This window comes from Microtus ochrogaster, chromosome X, assembly GCF_000317375.1.
Source record: "Microtus ochrogaster isolate Prairie Vole_2 chromosome X, MicOch1.0, whole genome shotgun sequence".
NCBI lineage: Eukaryota > Metazoa > Chordata > Mammalia > Rodentia > Cricetidae > Microtus > Microtus ochrogaster.
In genome coordinates, this window is record NC_022026.1 from 10,005,071 (window position 1) to 10,022,723 (window position 17,653).

General features: G+C 41.4%; 1 protein-coding gene across 1 annotated transcript in view; it reads right to left on the bottom strand.

The window, feature by feature from the left end:
* Gpc4 (glypican 4) overlaps positions 1 to 17,653 on the bottom strand; it is a 108,306-nt gene that overhangs the window by 27,030 nt on the left and 63,623 nt on the right. The window contains exon 2 of the mRNA XM_005358455.2: positions 6,504 to 6,662. Coding sequence (XP_005358512.1) covers positions 6,504 to 6,662 — 159 coding nt within the window. The remainder of the gene's footprint in view (positions 1 to 6,503; positions 6,663 to 17,653) is intronic.

Here is a 17,653-nt window from a genome sequence, read left to right on the forward strand (position 1 = left end):
TTACCTGAACAGGTAGCCACCTCAAGGAGGGCTGCAACGAGGAGCAGCCTTTCAAGTGCCCAGGTTCAGTACACAACAAAACAGTGGAGGCAAAGGTTTATACTGGCCTCCAACTACATCAGCGACTTCTGCCCGCCAACTGCAAAGTCTCAAACTAAGACTGCTCCGGATTCAGCGGAGACGCATACACATCTTAAATCCAATGAGATAACGAAAACCTCAGCAAACGCTTACGTTTCAGAAACTAATTTAAAGCGCTGAAGAAAAAAAAGCTGCAAATAATCATTCTCAGCAAGTTTCACAGGTAAATTTTTTAAAAAAAGTTAGGGCCTAGAGAGATGGCTCAACAGTTAAGAACACTTGTAGATCTTGCAGATGAACAGCGTTCATTTCCCAGTGTCCACATGGTGGCTCACAGTTGTCTGTAACCTCAGGTCCAGAGACTCTAGTGATCTGTTTTTACCTTTATAAGCACCAGGCGTGCACACGATGCACATGATATGCATGCAGACAATCATACAAACACATAAAATGAAAATAAACAAGCATATCCTTTTAATAAGAGGTTTCCAAAACTACACAGGTTTTTAGTTTGTCACATGGATGTGAAAGAAAACAGGATAAAATAGCAGTGCTTGCCAACAAAACTCAAAGGCAGTTAGTGTGATCTAGAACAATGCATTTTGAAATAGGCCAGATGGCTTCATGTCTTTCTTTGTACTTGGTGGCCACTCTCCCTGTGAATTGGTGCCCACTACACTGTAGTGAGGGTTCAAACAGCCACAACTGTTTTAAAGTCTTAATGACTGAAATCTAAAGTGAAGACTTAAAAAAAAAATCTAGGGACTTGGAGAAATGGCTCAGCTATTCAAGGATACACTGCTCTCGCAGAGGATCCCAGTTCAGCTGCCAGCACCCACAGCAAGTGGCTCACAACAGCCTGTAACTCTACCTCCAGGGTATCTGAGGCCCTCTTCTGGCCTCCCCAAGCACCTGCAGTCCTGCACATATAATCATGCAAGAACACAGGCGGGTACGCTTAAATAAAAATAATAAAAACAAATCCTAAAACAGGCAGTGGTCATGTACCCGTTAAGTCATTCTATGACTTCAAGACCATCCTGACCCACATAATGTGACCTTGTCTCCAAAAACAGAAGACAGTCTCAGTTTATATTACTATATACATTTCCGTAACATTCAAAATGTGTTTTAGGGTTTGTTCTAATCTAAAAATGAGCTCTTTATTAATATGGGCCAGCAACAAACTCCCCGCTCCAATAACAAATCCACGAAGTTCAAAAAAAAAAAATAGTTAAGACCAGGGAGCTAAAAAAAATTCTCAAAATTTCAACTTCAGCCATAAAGCTGAGGTATTTTTGTCACCGAAGGCGAGTGGACAGTTTACTCTCACTGAGGCTCGTACTTTTTTTTAAAATTTATTTATTTATTAAAGATTTCCGTCTTTTCCCCGCCACCGCCTCCCATTTCCCTCCCCCTCCCCCAATCAAGTCCCTCTCCCTCCTCAGCCCGAAGAGCACTTAGGGTTCCCTGACCTGTGGGAAGTCCAAGGAATCCCCACCTCCATCCAGGTCTAGTAAGTTGAGCATCCAAACTGCCTAGGCTCCTACAGGCTCGTACTTTCATAGGCCTCTGAATTCAAATGCCTTCAACCACTGAAGGCTCCACATTGGTCTTCCTACCGGCCTAATGAAGTACTAGCTGTTATCAACTACAGAGATTAAAACACAGATTTAGTGAAGTCTGAAGAGTACTTCATATCATGCCTGTGTGCGATGGGAATGGGGGAAGGGGGGGGGGCTTGTGATGATAGCCACTCTAGCCTGCCCAGCCCAAGCGGATAGATAGAACAGATAATTATGTCTTTTATGTGCCTTTTAAGCTAATTCAGAAAATTTCTACTATTATTCAAGTTAACAAGCTGCAGGCTCACAGGAGGGTTTTTCAAAGACCTGGGGAAAGTAGCTGGGGGTTAAGAAACGACAGGGGGAAAGAGGGTCCCATACAGATGGGCTAATTAGCAACTTGTAAGACCTTCCACGAAAGCAGCTGGTCCAGGCACATGCTTAAAAGATTCGCAGAATTTTTAGAATTGAAAAGGGTTTTGAGGGAGCATCTAGCTCAACCCCTCATTTTATGGAGGGAAAAATTGAGACCCAGTTAATTGCTCCAGGTCACAGAGGGTCCTGTTGCAGAATCGGGCTAACAATTCCTTGTGCTCTGTCTCCCAACCGAAGTGTCTTAATTTCCGCCTAAAATGACAAAGTAAGAGAGATTTCCCAAGAAATTCGTATCGGGTGTCATCTCTGGTTTTCCATAAGATTTCTCTGAGTGTGCAAAATCTCTAGCACACAGTGTGACTCAGGTAGTTGTTGGGCCGTCGTGTTTCTTCACGGGGATTGCGTCATTTTCATGCATGCAATTTTCATGATGCAATCCAAGAATGTATTTAACCCAGAAGCTTTGATCACTTCAATAGCCTATGTTTCTCGTAAAAACAATGGGCCTCATGAAGTGGCAGACATTTGGGGGACAGGTCTTTATGCTGTAGTTCCCCAAACACGGATTATGCTCCTTTCTACTATTTCTATTCCCTTTGCCAAGCAATTCTTCCCAACAGCCACTGAACTGACTTATTAGCATAGTCATGAGACTGCTTCACCTAATGAACAGTTTCTCTACTAAAAAATTCCCAAGACTGGCCAAGAGGGGGAGCAGCTAACCATGTCACTCCAGAGTTTTGGCTCTGGGACCATTTTAAGACAGCGTTGACAAAAAAAAAAAAATCTTACAGAAGATCTTGTCTTTGTTGGGTTGGGGGAGGAGAGATGCAGGGAGGGAAGCAGAGAAAAAAATGTAAAAGACAAGATCTCCTGAGTAAATTGGGAGCATGGAGACCATGGGAGAGGGCTGAGGGGGTGGGGGGAAGAAGGGACAAGAACAGAGAAAAATGTAGAGCTCAATAAAAATCAAGTATAGAAAAAAAAGCTTGCAGAACAAAAAAAAATACAAAAGCCAGTCCTCATTTCCAGAGACACACATTTAAAGAACAGGCAGCCTGGCAACATTGCTCAGTGGGTATAAACTGAGTCTGATCCCCAAAACCCACAGTGGAAACAAAACTAAGTCCTGAAAGTTGTTGCCTGACTTTGACACACACCCTGTGGCATGAACATACCAGCTGTACACACGCATGATGATGATGATGATGATAAGAAGTAGCGATAATAGTAATATAATTTTAATATTTTAAAAATAAACCCAGGAAACTGGTTGAAGTACTATATGGAGATACTGTCAAATGAGGTCTTTCTTGTATTTATGCAGGTCTGAAAACATACACACACAACTTAGAGTGTACAAATCAACTTATAAACTATAGAGTCACTTGAGGTACACGAACAACAGAAAATGAGAGGTGCAGAAGCAAAACAACCCCCCAATTAAAAAATTCTTAGAGACAAGGAAACAGGAAAAAAGATTTGTTCTTCACACTTGATTAGTCTAAAAATGGCAAATCAGGTAATGAACCACACTCTCTTGCAACGGAGGCACAGTAACCAAAACCTGGGTCAGTGAAGCCATTTCATGCATCTACATAACACTTTGCTAAGACAGGAAGTTGCCAAGGCTCAAAATCATCTCTTGTGAGTATGCATTCTGAACTTGGACCTGGCCAGACCACCTTTTATTTCCCCCTCTCCTTCTGCTATTTCCTCACTATGTATCTCCAGGGGTTTGTGTGTAACTCTGCTATCTTCTTCGTTGCCTAGCCACCATCTTGTTTCTTTGCCGAATTTCCTCTCTTCCCTTTCCATCAAAGACACAGGTTTGTCCTCTTTATCACAGTTTGGGCAGTTCTTTGATCAAAACAACCTTACCCTTGGACTTCTGAGAATTGCAATAACCCTAAAGCACTTTACTCAACACCCTTGGAACTATCAATCAAACATCCGATGCAGCACCTACTAAAAGGATCGCTGGGCACCAGACAACTGCTGTTTTGCCATGAAAAATGATTTCAGAAAACGTCAATAAAATGTGTAAAGTATTCCAGCTCTGGTCTGATCTCCAGACCAAACGGATTTCAGCGGTTCACAACAAATTTTAATTGGTACTCCTTAACTTTATTGTCTTTGGCATATTTTAAATTAGAGTCAGAAAAAAATAAATGGAAGTTCTATAATCATTTTTAGTAGGTTTTGGAACCTATAAAGGTAAATTTTAATGTATTTATTGAATGTGAAGAAGAGCAATTGTTTATATATTTTTTAAAAAATCCAAGCATGTGTTAACACTTACTGATAGCGGTTCTCTATATAGCTTTCTTCAAAAGAAAGCCTGAACATTGTAATCATACTATGTAATATACTGCTATAAAACCATGGGGAAAGAGAAGGGGGAGAACATTAAACCAGCAGGCCCATAGGCAATGACTGCGGGCTCTATTCCAGAGAAAGATATGTATAATCAGAAATAGGACAATTCTCTTTGGAGAAGTCTGTACCAAGAGTTGGATATTTGCTATAGTCTACAACTTTCTCTGTAAGAAACCCAGACCTATGCTTTTGGGTGTGTCTTACATTTTTCTGAGCATCTCTCTCAACCTCAAGCTTAAGCATTTATTAAATGCCTTATTTCTTATCTTGGCCTCCACGTGTATTGCATCTAAAGAAGATAAAAAAGGAATGAGGTAGTTTAGGGAAGGTGGGCTTGGGGATGGGGAATCTCCACTGCATCTTGCTCTCAACGGAAGCAGGACTTGTTTCCTCTGTAATTCTGCTATGAAAGGCCCATGTGGTGGTTTGTAGAGCCATTCACATCTATGCCAGAGTCGAGAGATTGTCACTGTTTCTAGGCACGTAGTGCCCACCTGTAGCCCTAGCACTAGGGAGGGAAAGCAAGATCACAAACCACAGGACTCTCAAAAAATTAGATAGACTTGGAGGGGTATGGACAATGAGAATAGGAATGAGTCGCTGCTTTCAAAACAAAAGCAGTGATCTAGAGACAAGGAAGCGTCTAACACTGTACTTGCCAATAATATCTGCTTTCACAAAGTATTAGCATGTGTCCTTTAACAGAAAAAGCTAGATATACCAGGGCTGCGTTAATCAGGAGGATATAAAGATACATATATTTATTCTCTCCCATCCAGAGAAATGAGATAGAATTAAAAGCAAACAGTTTGGAGGTATAGGCCAGTGGTTGAAGTACATGAATAGCCTGTGTGATGTGCTGGCTTCCTTCCCCAGCCACAGCATGCAAAAACAAGACCAAATACGTCTTACACACAGTGTACTTGAAACAGTGAATAGGATCAATGGTATACACTAAAAAAAAAAAAAATCCAGACAGTATTTAAGTACAATTACATTACAAATAAAATGCGTCACAGTCTAGCCTGGACAGCTTACTAATACTTATTAAATTGGTTACAAAAAAAAGTTTCAAATAATGACTCTCAAATGCCTGAAATACAACCTGTTCTATAGTTGAGGACTGTCTTATCAGCTCTATCAAATCTAATTTCATCTAACTTTTCACCATGGTAACAAGCCCTTTGCAGGAATATTCAAAGACATTTCACATCTAGAAAATTTGCCTTGTACTCCTTCACCACGCATAATGTCAAAAAAAAAAAGCTTGCTTCAAAGGTACCATGTAATTAGAATGGCCTTTAAAACGGGCACAAAGGAAGTTGTTTTGATTAAATCACATCTACTTCACAACAATCCTGAGTGAGCAACATCACAGAAAAGAATCCTAGGGAGGCTGGGACCCCATATTCTAGTTTTGCATCTGTTATCTGTGGTGTGGCTTCAGGTAGGGCTTGAAATGCCTCTCATCTGCCTCCTTCCTTTCTATTAAATGAAAGTAACCACGTTAGAGGGTTTAGAGTCCTGTGGTTTTTCCATTCAAAGACTATACCAGACCTCAGCTCTTAAGGAGCCTGGAGAAGCAGCCAAGCTTAGTGAAGAGCATAGAGCAGTGGCTACTTCCAGGTTATTGGCTGTATGGATGCTCAAGAGGTGAACACCAATCCTATCTATGTGCTATGGGGATTCGAAGTCCATTGGGAAATTTAATATGAAGTCTAGCATCTGTAGAACCTCTCTACTGGATTCGGGGGCGGGGGGGGCGACTAAGACAGTTCTGAGATGCCTGCTTTTTATTAGGAAGTCGTTTGTTCAGTGACTTGCGTCAACAACACTATGCAGCGTTCACCCAAAGAAAGGAAAGGAAAGCATTTAAATGAACCTCATCTATTTTTAACTCCCTTTGACCATAGTTCCATCATGCCTAGTATACAGATGCCAGTGCAAGCTGCTTAGCTAACTTGCCCCTGGAAGCCTGCTTAAACCACACGGCCACCACCACATCTTGGGAGGAAACTGAAGCACTGAGAGAGAACAGAAGCCATCTGAGAAGCACTCACACCCAACAGCTGTCACCTCTTACATGCAATTCAGATCACATACCATCAAACTTCTTGTAGCGGGACGCGAAGACGGCCTGCAAATGGTTGCACTGTTCACTGAGCACGCTCTGGAAATCATCTTTACTTTGCAGGCCATACTTCTCTTCCATCTCTTGAGAACAGCAGGTGTAGCCCTGGGGACAGATCTTCAAATGGTCACCTGGAAGGTAGAAAGACAATCTGTGTCAGCACTAGCCAGCAGGTCCAAGAGAGAAAGGCTCGCTTTCTGTGCACAATCCTCTTGACAGTCGCCAGGGAAGCCCTTTGTGAAAGCTCAACCATTGCACAGATCTAAATGGACATGAAAACTCTTTATTCTTGTATCCCAGTTTTGTTGTGGTTGTTTTGAAATAGAACTTTATTATTTTTTTTTAAAAAGCTCTCAGCCAGCTGTGGTGGCGTGCACCTTTTAGCCCAGCACTCTTGAGTTTGAAGCCAGCCTGCTCTACAAAGTGAGTTCCAGGACAGCCAGAACTACACAGAAATCCTGCCTCAAAAAAACAAAAAAAAATGCAAATAAATAAAACATCACACACCAAAATTAACCAGGCCTAACCACTTCATAACTTAATGAACTCATATAGAGTTAGAATTGGAATTCAAAATGGAAGTTGTGATGAGTCATAAAGCTACCATCACCTTCAAAACCAAAAAACAGAACTTTGTAAAACTTTGTAATTAGGATGGCTTAACCACAGAAGTCACTGTGGGGCCGTAAGAACAGCATCAATTGATAATAACACAAAGCTCTTTCATAAATTCCTTATGATTCTGTGTGAAATACTTCATAATTCTTGTAAACAAGAGATTTTTTAAAAGAATTTGGGAGTTTATATTTCAAGAGAAAGAGAGAATGGTTTATAAAGTGTGATAAGAACCCAATAGGTAAGTCCACATTGTAGTATAGGAAAGTAACATGTAAATTTATAAAAGCATGAATTCTACTGGGAAAAGCAGAGACCCACACACATTTCACAGGGTTGGCCATACAAAGAAAAACTATGGAGGTTCATATTGGATAATCTCTATGCTAAATCCTTTCTTTATAAGGGATCGCAGATAATACTCTATGTTGAGATTTTATATTGCCACCTGCTAGGTAGGTTATCAGACTAAATCTACCTTCTGTGTGATGTAGTTACTTATTCCTCATCTTCCCACAGACCGGTGGTTTCCAATAAGAGTGATCTTTATGTAGTGATGTAGCCCAGAGTTAAAAGTGTCAGATGGCTCACTGTATAGCGACCTAGGCCACAAAGTGTCTATGCTCTTAGAACTACAATCTGTCCACAGTTCAGAGGTAAGGTTTGGACGGGTTCTCCTATGACTCCTCCTCTTGGCTCTTCGTCAGTCACAGAATGAAAATTCTGCTTTGAAGGAACCAATGCATCACCTCAAAATGACCAAGGAGGTCATGGGAGCTTGACACTAGTGTGTTAAACAGACAGAGGGCCATGGGATGACAAATACACCTTCTACTGCTTGGCTTTTGTATGCTTTCATAAAACAAGCCTTCCCCTAACACAGACACCAAAGGAGCATTAGGGCTAGGTGGGAGTGTTGAACATAAAATAGAGTTTGTATGTGAATTGCTTATCACTAGATTATTACTGCCTAGATACAAATAATTACATACATTTATATGTATGTATGTATGTATGTATGAGAGGGAGAGTAATTATTTTTATCATGCACTCAGTACATATGCTGTTGGTTGGTTGTTACTCTGCGGGGGGGGGGGAGGCTCACCACCAAGCTCCCAAATAAAAACATGGAGGCTTTTTATTTCTTATATATGTCTGGCCTTTGCTTGGCTAGCCAGCCTATCTTATCTTAAATGAATCTATCTACCCTTTTGCCTCTGGGCGTTTGTTTCCCTTTCTCTTACTTCTGTAAACCTTACTTTCACTTTTACTCCACATCTGGCTGGATGGCTGGACCCTCCCCTTGTACTCTGGCTCTTCCTTCTTCCCAGATTGCCCCTCCTGTTGTACTCCCTGCCTCCCAGCCCTGCCTAGCCTTTCTCCTACCTCGCTATTGGCCATTCAGCTCTTTTATTAGACCATCAGATGTTTTAGGCAGGGGAGAAAAAAAAATCACAGCTTCACTGAATTAAACAAATACAGCATAAACAAAAGCAATGCACCTTAAAATAATTTCCTACAACATATAATCATTATTTGCAATTAAAAGGTACAGAGACTGTTACTAATGAAACTAAAATGTGTGAGGCATGAAAGGGCAACCTTCAAATAAACAATCATTTCTCCACCCACAAACTATTATTTCCTTGGTGATTTCTGAAAGCCATGGACAATAGATAATGTTTACTAACAGGGAAAAAAGATTTGAAGAAGATTAAAAAATAGTTTACAGCTGAAGTTATAAAAATAACTCAGCTCTCAGTGAAAGAAAAGCAGTTACAAAGGTTGCTAAGGTTCAGATTGACGAAACCCCTTTTGCCTGGGAAGAACAGTAGAGCTGGCTCTGGCGATGTGAGTGAGGGGAAGCTGGATCGCAGGACCTGAGAGCGGGAGAACTGGCCCTGCTCCTTGCTGCATTGTAAACCAGCCAATGCAGTGCTGGAGAGTTTATTCTGGAGCTGAGGATGAGGGAAAGCTAGCGAGCTCACCAACCCGGTTACCACCCAGGCCCAGAAACAGGCCTATGAGTTGACCCATCCCAACATCCACCCAATCTATGAACTGTTGGAGCATGTGAAGGGGACAAACCTGCAGATCCAAAACTGCAGATTCTCCATGACACAGGGCAACAAACAGGATATCCAAGAGGAGTATCATTGAGAGCTCATTACCATTACTGGCGTTATAGCAGAAATCAAAGGCCTCGAACCAGACCAATGACTTGTAGCAATGAACACGTCCAAGATGAATGGACTAAAGGGTGAACTGTGTGCTTCAGTGGGCCACACTGTAGCTTCCATGACAAGATTCTTTTTGTTGCTGTTGGTGTTGCTTTGTTTTTGTTTTGTTTCTTTGTTTTTCTTTTAAGCACAGTTTTGATGTATGTGTGCGTGGTAGGAGGGGACAGGGAGATAAGTGGGATCGGAATGCATGATGTGAAATCCATAAAGAATCAATAAAAAAATTTTAAAAAAAAACCTTAAAAAGTCCCTCTTTTGGGGTTGTTGGTACCAGAACACATAATCAACACTGATAGGCAGTTGTCTGCTGCTTTCAAGCTTTAGGGGTCCTCTAATAGTCTAAACACATAAAAGAGTATAAAGGCCCCAACTATATCATCTTACGGCACAGTACTCAGAAGGCAGACTCAGGCAGATCTCTAAGAGTTCAAAGTTAGCCTGGTATACATAGCTTTCTCACCCCTTTACAAAGACTCCATTGGGCATGTATGAAATTCAAATATTCAAGGCACACACACACACACACACACACACAAATCTCAGGAGTTTGGAAAATCTATTCCACCTATGTTTTTAAGACACGGGCACTGTGTGGCTCTGGATGATCTGGAAGCCATCTTATATAGAACATGCCTCAAACTCACAGAAATCCACCTATCTCTGCCTCCCAAGTATTGGGATTAAAGGCGCTTTCATGCCTAGTTGTTAAACCTTAGCAAGCTCACACAGGGAAAATTGATTATCTGTTGATTTACTGAATACTATCAAAATAGACCAAAATAAAAGACCCCTTTCTTCAACAGTATACATGTGTCTGAGGGTTTGTGCGTGCGCACGTGAACATGAACACACACGCACATACACACCCCAGACACTCTATCCATCTCATGTCCACCAAAACCTCCAAGAAAGAGGACCTTACGATGGCGTGCTTATACTTGATTATAGAGAGTACATTTATCTGAGACAATTTATAAAGACAATTAGTACACCTTCATATTAGATCTTCCCAGAAAGATGTGACCCGCTGGTCAGAAAAGCCTGTGTTGTGTAAAGGATACCAACAAGCTAGAAACATGGCTAATGTGTTGATGGCCAGAGCCATCTTCCTCTGAGAATCCTCACTCTCTACTCCTCTGAGCTATATAAAAGGTGCTCCTTGAAAATTTAATTTCACGTCTCGGCCAAAAGAAATGTGTACTCTAATACACACTTGTAAATTAAACTCCAAAGCACACTGAAGCTGCTGGGGATTAAGGGACATGAGCAGTTAATGCTGCTGAGAAGTAGAAGGAAGAAAAAGGCAACAACAGTCTTGGGCATTTGAATTATAACTGTGTTGCAGTAAGAATCTCTGAGCACTTAAGCAACAAGACCTCCTCCTAAAAGATTTTTTACCTTTCTTTATTTTGTGTCTTGGGGTGAGGGAGGCTTGGTAGCACCTTTACTCGCTGAGCCATCTTATAGGCCCTTATGTGTCTTATGAAACTGACTATTTCTTCTTTGTTAAACTTCTTAATGTGTCTAAGTGGCTTGCCTGCACATATGCCTGTGTACCATGCGCGTGACAGGTGCCTGCAGAGGACAAAACAAGGCATTAGATCCCACAGTACTGGAGTCGCACACAGTGGTGTGCTACCGCGTAGGTGTTAGGCACAGAATGCCAGGTCCTCTGGAAGAGCATCATCCCTGGTGACAATGAGTTAGAAGCCATCTTGGGCTGTCTCAGGCCCTCCTTTCCACCCTCTCCCCCAGATAGCAACACAAAAGAGTATCTTCATTTCCTTTGTGAGGAACTCTCTTCATAACTAAAGCAGTCAGTTTCTTTGAGAGCAGCCATTGTAAACTCATTGCCTAACATTGACAGTTAAAATGTATCCACTTTATTCTTCAAATGCGCCACTCACTGCATCCTTTCCCCTTATTCTTTGAGCACCTAAATCTGAGTACATGCTCAGGGATTTGGCTCAGTGGTCGAGTGCTTACCTGGTATGTGTAAGGCTTTGAACCAAAATTAAAAAAGACAAAAAAAGAAGAAAAAAGAAGAAAAAAGAAAGAGAAAACCTCTGGCTAATTACACTTTAATCAGCAAGGTAACTCATCTTGAAGGCAGAGCATGTAGGGTGTTTGAATTATGGTCTGATTGCATGTTTGCTGTATCCATTGAGACGCTTTTTTTAAGAACTCCTTTTTTAAACCCAGTCATCCTATACGGTTCTCTTTTCAGAAAGGTGTCACATTCCTTTAGGCTACCAGAGCTGAACACAGGGACAACAGAGCTGATTTGGGACAGGCAGCAGTCCATGTGAGACAGAGCAGGAAACAAGCAATATAGATAAGGATCTCCGACTGTCCTTTGTCCCCCAGGCTACCACTTCATTTCTCCACCTCAAACTCCTGCCTCCCCAATTCTGGAGATATATACATATGTTTATATCACTTTACTATTTCTGTCTGCTTTCCAGCATGCCCTCACAATGCCGACTGTTCTTTTTTTTAACCACACCCCACTTATTTAAATGCATGTTTTATGAAACAGGGGCTGATATTGTATTTGTAGGGCTTATTCAGAGGTCCTTGTTCGTCATTTAAAAGACAGGTGAACCGAACACTTCACAATTTTCTCAGGAAGCACCTAATTTAAGCTGCTTTTTGTACAAGGTTCGACTACTTTTTTTTTTCTTTTGTGGGCCAGTGGCACTCAATAGTGGGGGAAAAGTCCCCCAACCCTGTCCTAGGAGGCTTGAATGAGACTCAGTGAAGCGTGTTTTTAAAGTTTAGGTCTATGGCATTGAAAAAAAAAATCTCTCAACAGGACCAAACTTTTCGAATGATAGCCACTCTGTGTATTTCTCTTTGGTCTTAATATCAACGCAGTGGATTCCAAAGACAATCACAGTACGTTACTATGAAATCTTGCCGTGTGTTTTTTTGGTCCTTTTTTTTTCAGTTGAAATTGATGGTTTAAAAAGAAGACACTGAACATTGGCAATCTCTTCAGCCTTGTAACAGCACTCTGCGGCCAACAGTCCAGAGAAATAGGTTTTTGTGCTTATCTGTCACCTACTCCCCTTACCAAAGACTGGCTCTGGTGTACAAACAGATGCAGCTAATGGTCACTTATTCTCAGATGCTCCTAACTCAGCTTCTCACGGAACTTGCTATAAATGGTGGTTGGCTTCTCAAATGGAAGAGAAGCCATACTGGCCCACTCCATGTGACTGGGAAGGCACAACATTCTCTCCACCTTGGCAAAGTGCCTGCCCAAACACACTCAGGAAAGAAGAGTCACTCATTGCATGCTTGGGGGAAGGAACGCATGAGGGGTACAGGAAGAACAAAGTAGATAATGTGAAGTGTAAATGCTAAGTAAGAGGCAAGGAGTTTGCACCGGTTTCTCTAACATTTGCTATTTCACATGGGATATGAAGAGGGGTCTTCACAAAGGAAATGAAAGCTATCTGTTTTGTTGCTGCTGGGGTGGGGAGCTGAAAGGGATCTTTCTTATATAGCCCAAGCGGGCCTCTACCTCACTGAGACACCAAAAATGACCTCGTTTAGGATGACCTTGAACTTCTAGGATGACCTTGAACTTCTAGGATGACCTTGAACTTCTAGGATGACCTTGAACTTCTAGGATGACCTTGAACTTCTAGTCCTTATGTTTCCATCTCTCACTGACTAAGATTACAGACAGGTACCCTCAAAACCAAATCAGCTGAAGCTCTAGCCATTGTCGTATTTGTAAGTACTAGGTGAAAAAGGAGGAATTTTTGACAGGAAGGTAACACGTGGAGGAAAAAAAATCATACCCATTAGTTGACTAGTGTGTATATTTGACTGTGAAGATGGCAAGCAAATACAATCGCTTAAGAGCCATCAAAAGAAAATCCAAGACAGGGAATTAGGCTATGTGGCCGTCCATACATAAATAGATAAACAAAATAATGGGATTGAGATACTATGGAGGTTTTCTTCAGCCACAAAGAACAAAATTACATGATTTACGGAGGGAAAAAAACCAGACATGGAGATCATCACGTTAAATGAACTACAAACCAAAGCCAGTCCCTTACACAGATACCTGGGTTCTGCAATGAGGGCTATCAGGGGCAAAAGGGACTAACGAGAGGGGAGTTAAGAAAACTTGGTGGTAACCAATGCAAGCAAAGTACATGGTCTGTATGTGTGAAGACATCGTGATAAAATTCAATGATTTTTTTAGATTTATTTATTTATTTATTTATTTATTTATTATGTACACAGTGTTCTGCCTCCATGTATGCCCGCATGCCAGAAGAGGGCACCAGATCTCATTACAGATGGTTGTGAGCCACCATGTGGCTGCTGGGAATTGAACTCAGGACCTCTGGAAGAGCAGTCGGTGCTCTTAACCTCTGAGCCATCTCTCCAGCCCAAAATTCAATGATTTTTACAGCGATGTAAAAGGGTTTTAAGTTTTTTATTTTTAAGCAATAAAGCAAAGTCTTGGGCTGGATGTATAGCCCAGTATAGAACACCCATGAGCAAAAAAAAAAATTCTTAAGGAAATATGATACACAACAATGTAAGATCCTGGATGGGATTCTGGACTGAGATTAGGAAAAAAATCTAAGAAAAAATAATCACAAATTGTATGTGGATATTCAAAGCAGCACCACTGGTAATTTCCAAATTTCCATCAACAGAGGAATGGGTCAACAAAATATGGTATATCTGCATAAAAGAGTAATACCCAATCATAAGAATAAGTAAAATTCGGATATATTTTACAACCTGACTGAAGCTTAAAACACTGCTAAGTAAAAGAAGCCTGTGAAAAAGTCTATGCTGTGTGATTCCACGTGTAAGAAGTGTTTCCCATCAGCAAATCTGGAGACAGAAAGTGCACTAGCAGTTACTTCAGAAGGAGCTGGGCTGAGCGGGAAGGAGGCTCGATGGGTAAAGGGTGAGCAGTTTCTTCCTAGAGTGATTACAACCGCTCCTGGTGAAAGGGCTACACCTGCCAATATCTGAAAAGGCACCGGGTACCCCACATGTGTGAATGAAGAACAGGTTTGAACCGAGAGAAATGTATCAGTGGCGACTCTGAGTTGGGACAAGAGTACCACACCAAGCACAGGCATTAATAATGAGCCATGTAAATATGGCATCTAAAAATCTTAAAAATAAGATAGCTAAAAAATTTTCAGATAAAAAATATCTAATAACAATTTAGCTATTCTGCTAAAGTGAAAAGTTAAATTTTAAAAAAGTAAATGCTGGTTTTAAACGAGTAAAGGCTACATGCGTATGGCAGAGGGGGAACAAGAGGTACCATGATGACTTTCAACATGCTTTTAAACAAGACCAATACCTGGTGTAATTCTAATATTAGGAAGCTACATTAAGCTATTATTTGCTGGGGCAATTTCCCTAATCTCTCAATTGCTACCTTACCCCTTTTCTAATTTTTATTTGTTGTGAACATAAAACAATTCCTTGCTGTTGGTCTAAGGCATTGCCAAAACAGCTTCAGTTCACTTCCTAGATGGGAACTCACGTAGCTACAGAAGCAGGCTAAAATACAGGCTGCTACACAACTTCCGCCCTTCCAGGCCACCTAAGAGCCCCAGGAGGAACACACAATGGCCTGCTTCATGGAAACAAAGAAAGCAAATCTCAGAGGTTTTTAATAATCCCAGGGGGTAGGGGAGTGTATACATTAATCCATCCTCCCTGCTTCCAAAAAGGAGTGAAATTACTGCATATAATGTGCTACATGCTTCGAAAGCCTGAAGTCATTTGACCTAAACCTCAATAATAAAGCACATAAATTACAGTCATTATGCAGATGTATGATTTGCCATCACCTACCAATCAGTAGGAGAAACACAGCTAGTTAGCATTTTGCTAAAACCTTGCCAAAATACAGCTCTGGAAGGCTTAAGACTGCCAATTATTTTTAGGTCTACTAATCCTGCAAGGTACAGGAGAGAAGGCCAATGAGAAACACACACATTTCTACAATCAGCTTTATTATATTTCTCTAAGAATAACTTTTCTGTGTGCAGAGTTGGGAGAAACAGCGCTGTTTCTTTACAAGTCCGCCCTTCATTTTGGCGAGTTAACAACAGCTTTAAATTTTATTCCAGATAGAAACCAAACAATCTGTGTATTACTTCTTAAATGACAAATTCATTAGGAACTTCAGATAGTATCTGAGGATCTTCGATCCCCATCTGAACTGCACCAAAGATTTACACAAAGTGACCTATGCCAAACCGGACTGAATGGCTTGCAATGCATACGCATTGACCTACGCTGGGTATTTTGCTGGCATTGTGTTACCTGAGCATCTAGACCACCCTTGTGCAGTTTTGTGTGTGTGCGTGTGCGTGTGCGTGTGTGTGTGTGCGCGTGCCTGTGCGCTCATGTATTATGTTTATTGTTCACTGGAATTCTTTTATGTCCACTTCGTACCTTGCCTCAGAAGCTCTGGAATCACAGACGTGTTTATGCACCCAGCGTCAGTTGCTTGTACACCAAATGCTTTGCCCAGCTGAGTCAACCTCATCCATTTTGCACACTTACAACCACTACCTCTAGGATCCAATGGTAGGAACAATAACAGGAAAGAGTAACACTAGAGTTTCACCAAGGCTCCTCAACAATTCTCAGACTCCAAGAGATATATCATCAACAGTGTTACTAAAAGGATCAAGAAAGTGTGCTGGGATTCCTGAGGGATAACTAGGAAAAAAAATCTTTCCTGACACTGATTCTCTGAGGCAGGTACACATACCTTGATGACTAAGAAGCTCACTCAAATCCTAATTTATGACTTGTACTGGACTCATTGAACAGACCGTCTGGAGAAATCCAATCCCAAATTCATCTATGATTTCATTACCATACAATGACCTGAAAGAGCCACATGTGATCTTGAAATTCTGGAAGAAGCATGTAGTAATAGGAGTGGCGGGGCTGCTTCCCCAGCACCCCGGCCGCCTGGCTAGATTATACCCCGGAATAATTACACGGACACTGTATTCATTTAAACACTGCTTGGCCCATTTCTATCTAGCCTCTTCTCGGCTAACTCTCGCACCTGGACTAGCCCATTTCTAATAATCTGCTGTAGCCCACAAGGTGGCTTACAAGGGAGATTCTAGCCTATGTCCATCCTGGGTCTTCATCACGTCCGCCATGGAGATGGGAGCATATCGTCTCTGCTCCAGAGCAGAGCTGTCGAGTCTGAGCTCACTTCCTCTTCCTCCCAGCATTCTGTTCTGTTTACTCCTCCCACCTATGTTTTAACCTATGAGGGCCAGCCAAGCAGTTTCTTTATTAAGTAACCAATGAAATCAACAGATTGATATATGACACTCCCACATCAGAAGCACACATGTAAAGGCTCTAAGGGTTATTTGTTACAAGTGCCTATAAAAAAAAATCAAGCTTCTCAACTTTTTCCACAGCTGTTCTTATGAATTTTTTCTTCTTGCCCTCCATCCCAGTTGCCAAGGTTTTCTTCTGCAGAGGATGGGTGAAAGACAACACAAAAATGACATTTTGAAGACTCCTCACATTCCAAGGCTCAACTACAAACAGAAAGCAGCCTAAAGAGGAAACCCCCTTGGCTAGGACATTTTTCTTTGTTGCTCAATAGTGTATCTCAACTGTCATCTCTAAGCTATGAATCATGGCTACAGAAACACCAGAGACACGGGCTTAGCAATCATACCAGACCAAGGCCTTGGTAGGTCCATTTCTGACAGGTGATAGGACTAGTCGGAAAATGTCAAGGAGATTCCTGACATCAGGGAAGTCTGGTTATTAGCAACTTGGTCTTTCTTAGCAACCATATGGATCTCTTGTACAATTACAGATGACCTCAGGGGAAAAAAACATACCCTCATAAAAACGTGACAGATAAGCCTTTGCTCCCCACAGAAGGCTGACTATCACCCAATTCCTCTGAGGAAGACAGGATACCGTGTTCTAGGTTACTCCGTGTTGTCCAGAGCAACAGCTTTCAGGCTATGCCTAGCCTTGAGTTACTCCATTTTGTAAAGCAATAACCGGGAACCCTGTTACTTCATTTTAAGTATAATGGCCAAGGTATAAGATGGCTCTACATCTTACTGATGTAAGTTAAGAACCACCACTTTTGTCAGTGTACCATGTTAAATAATTTACTAACGCAATGAACAAATCTGTGACTATCATCTAATTTTATGAGAAACACCAGAGACATGGGCTTGTCAACCACACCAGATATATAT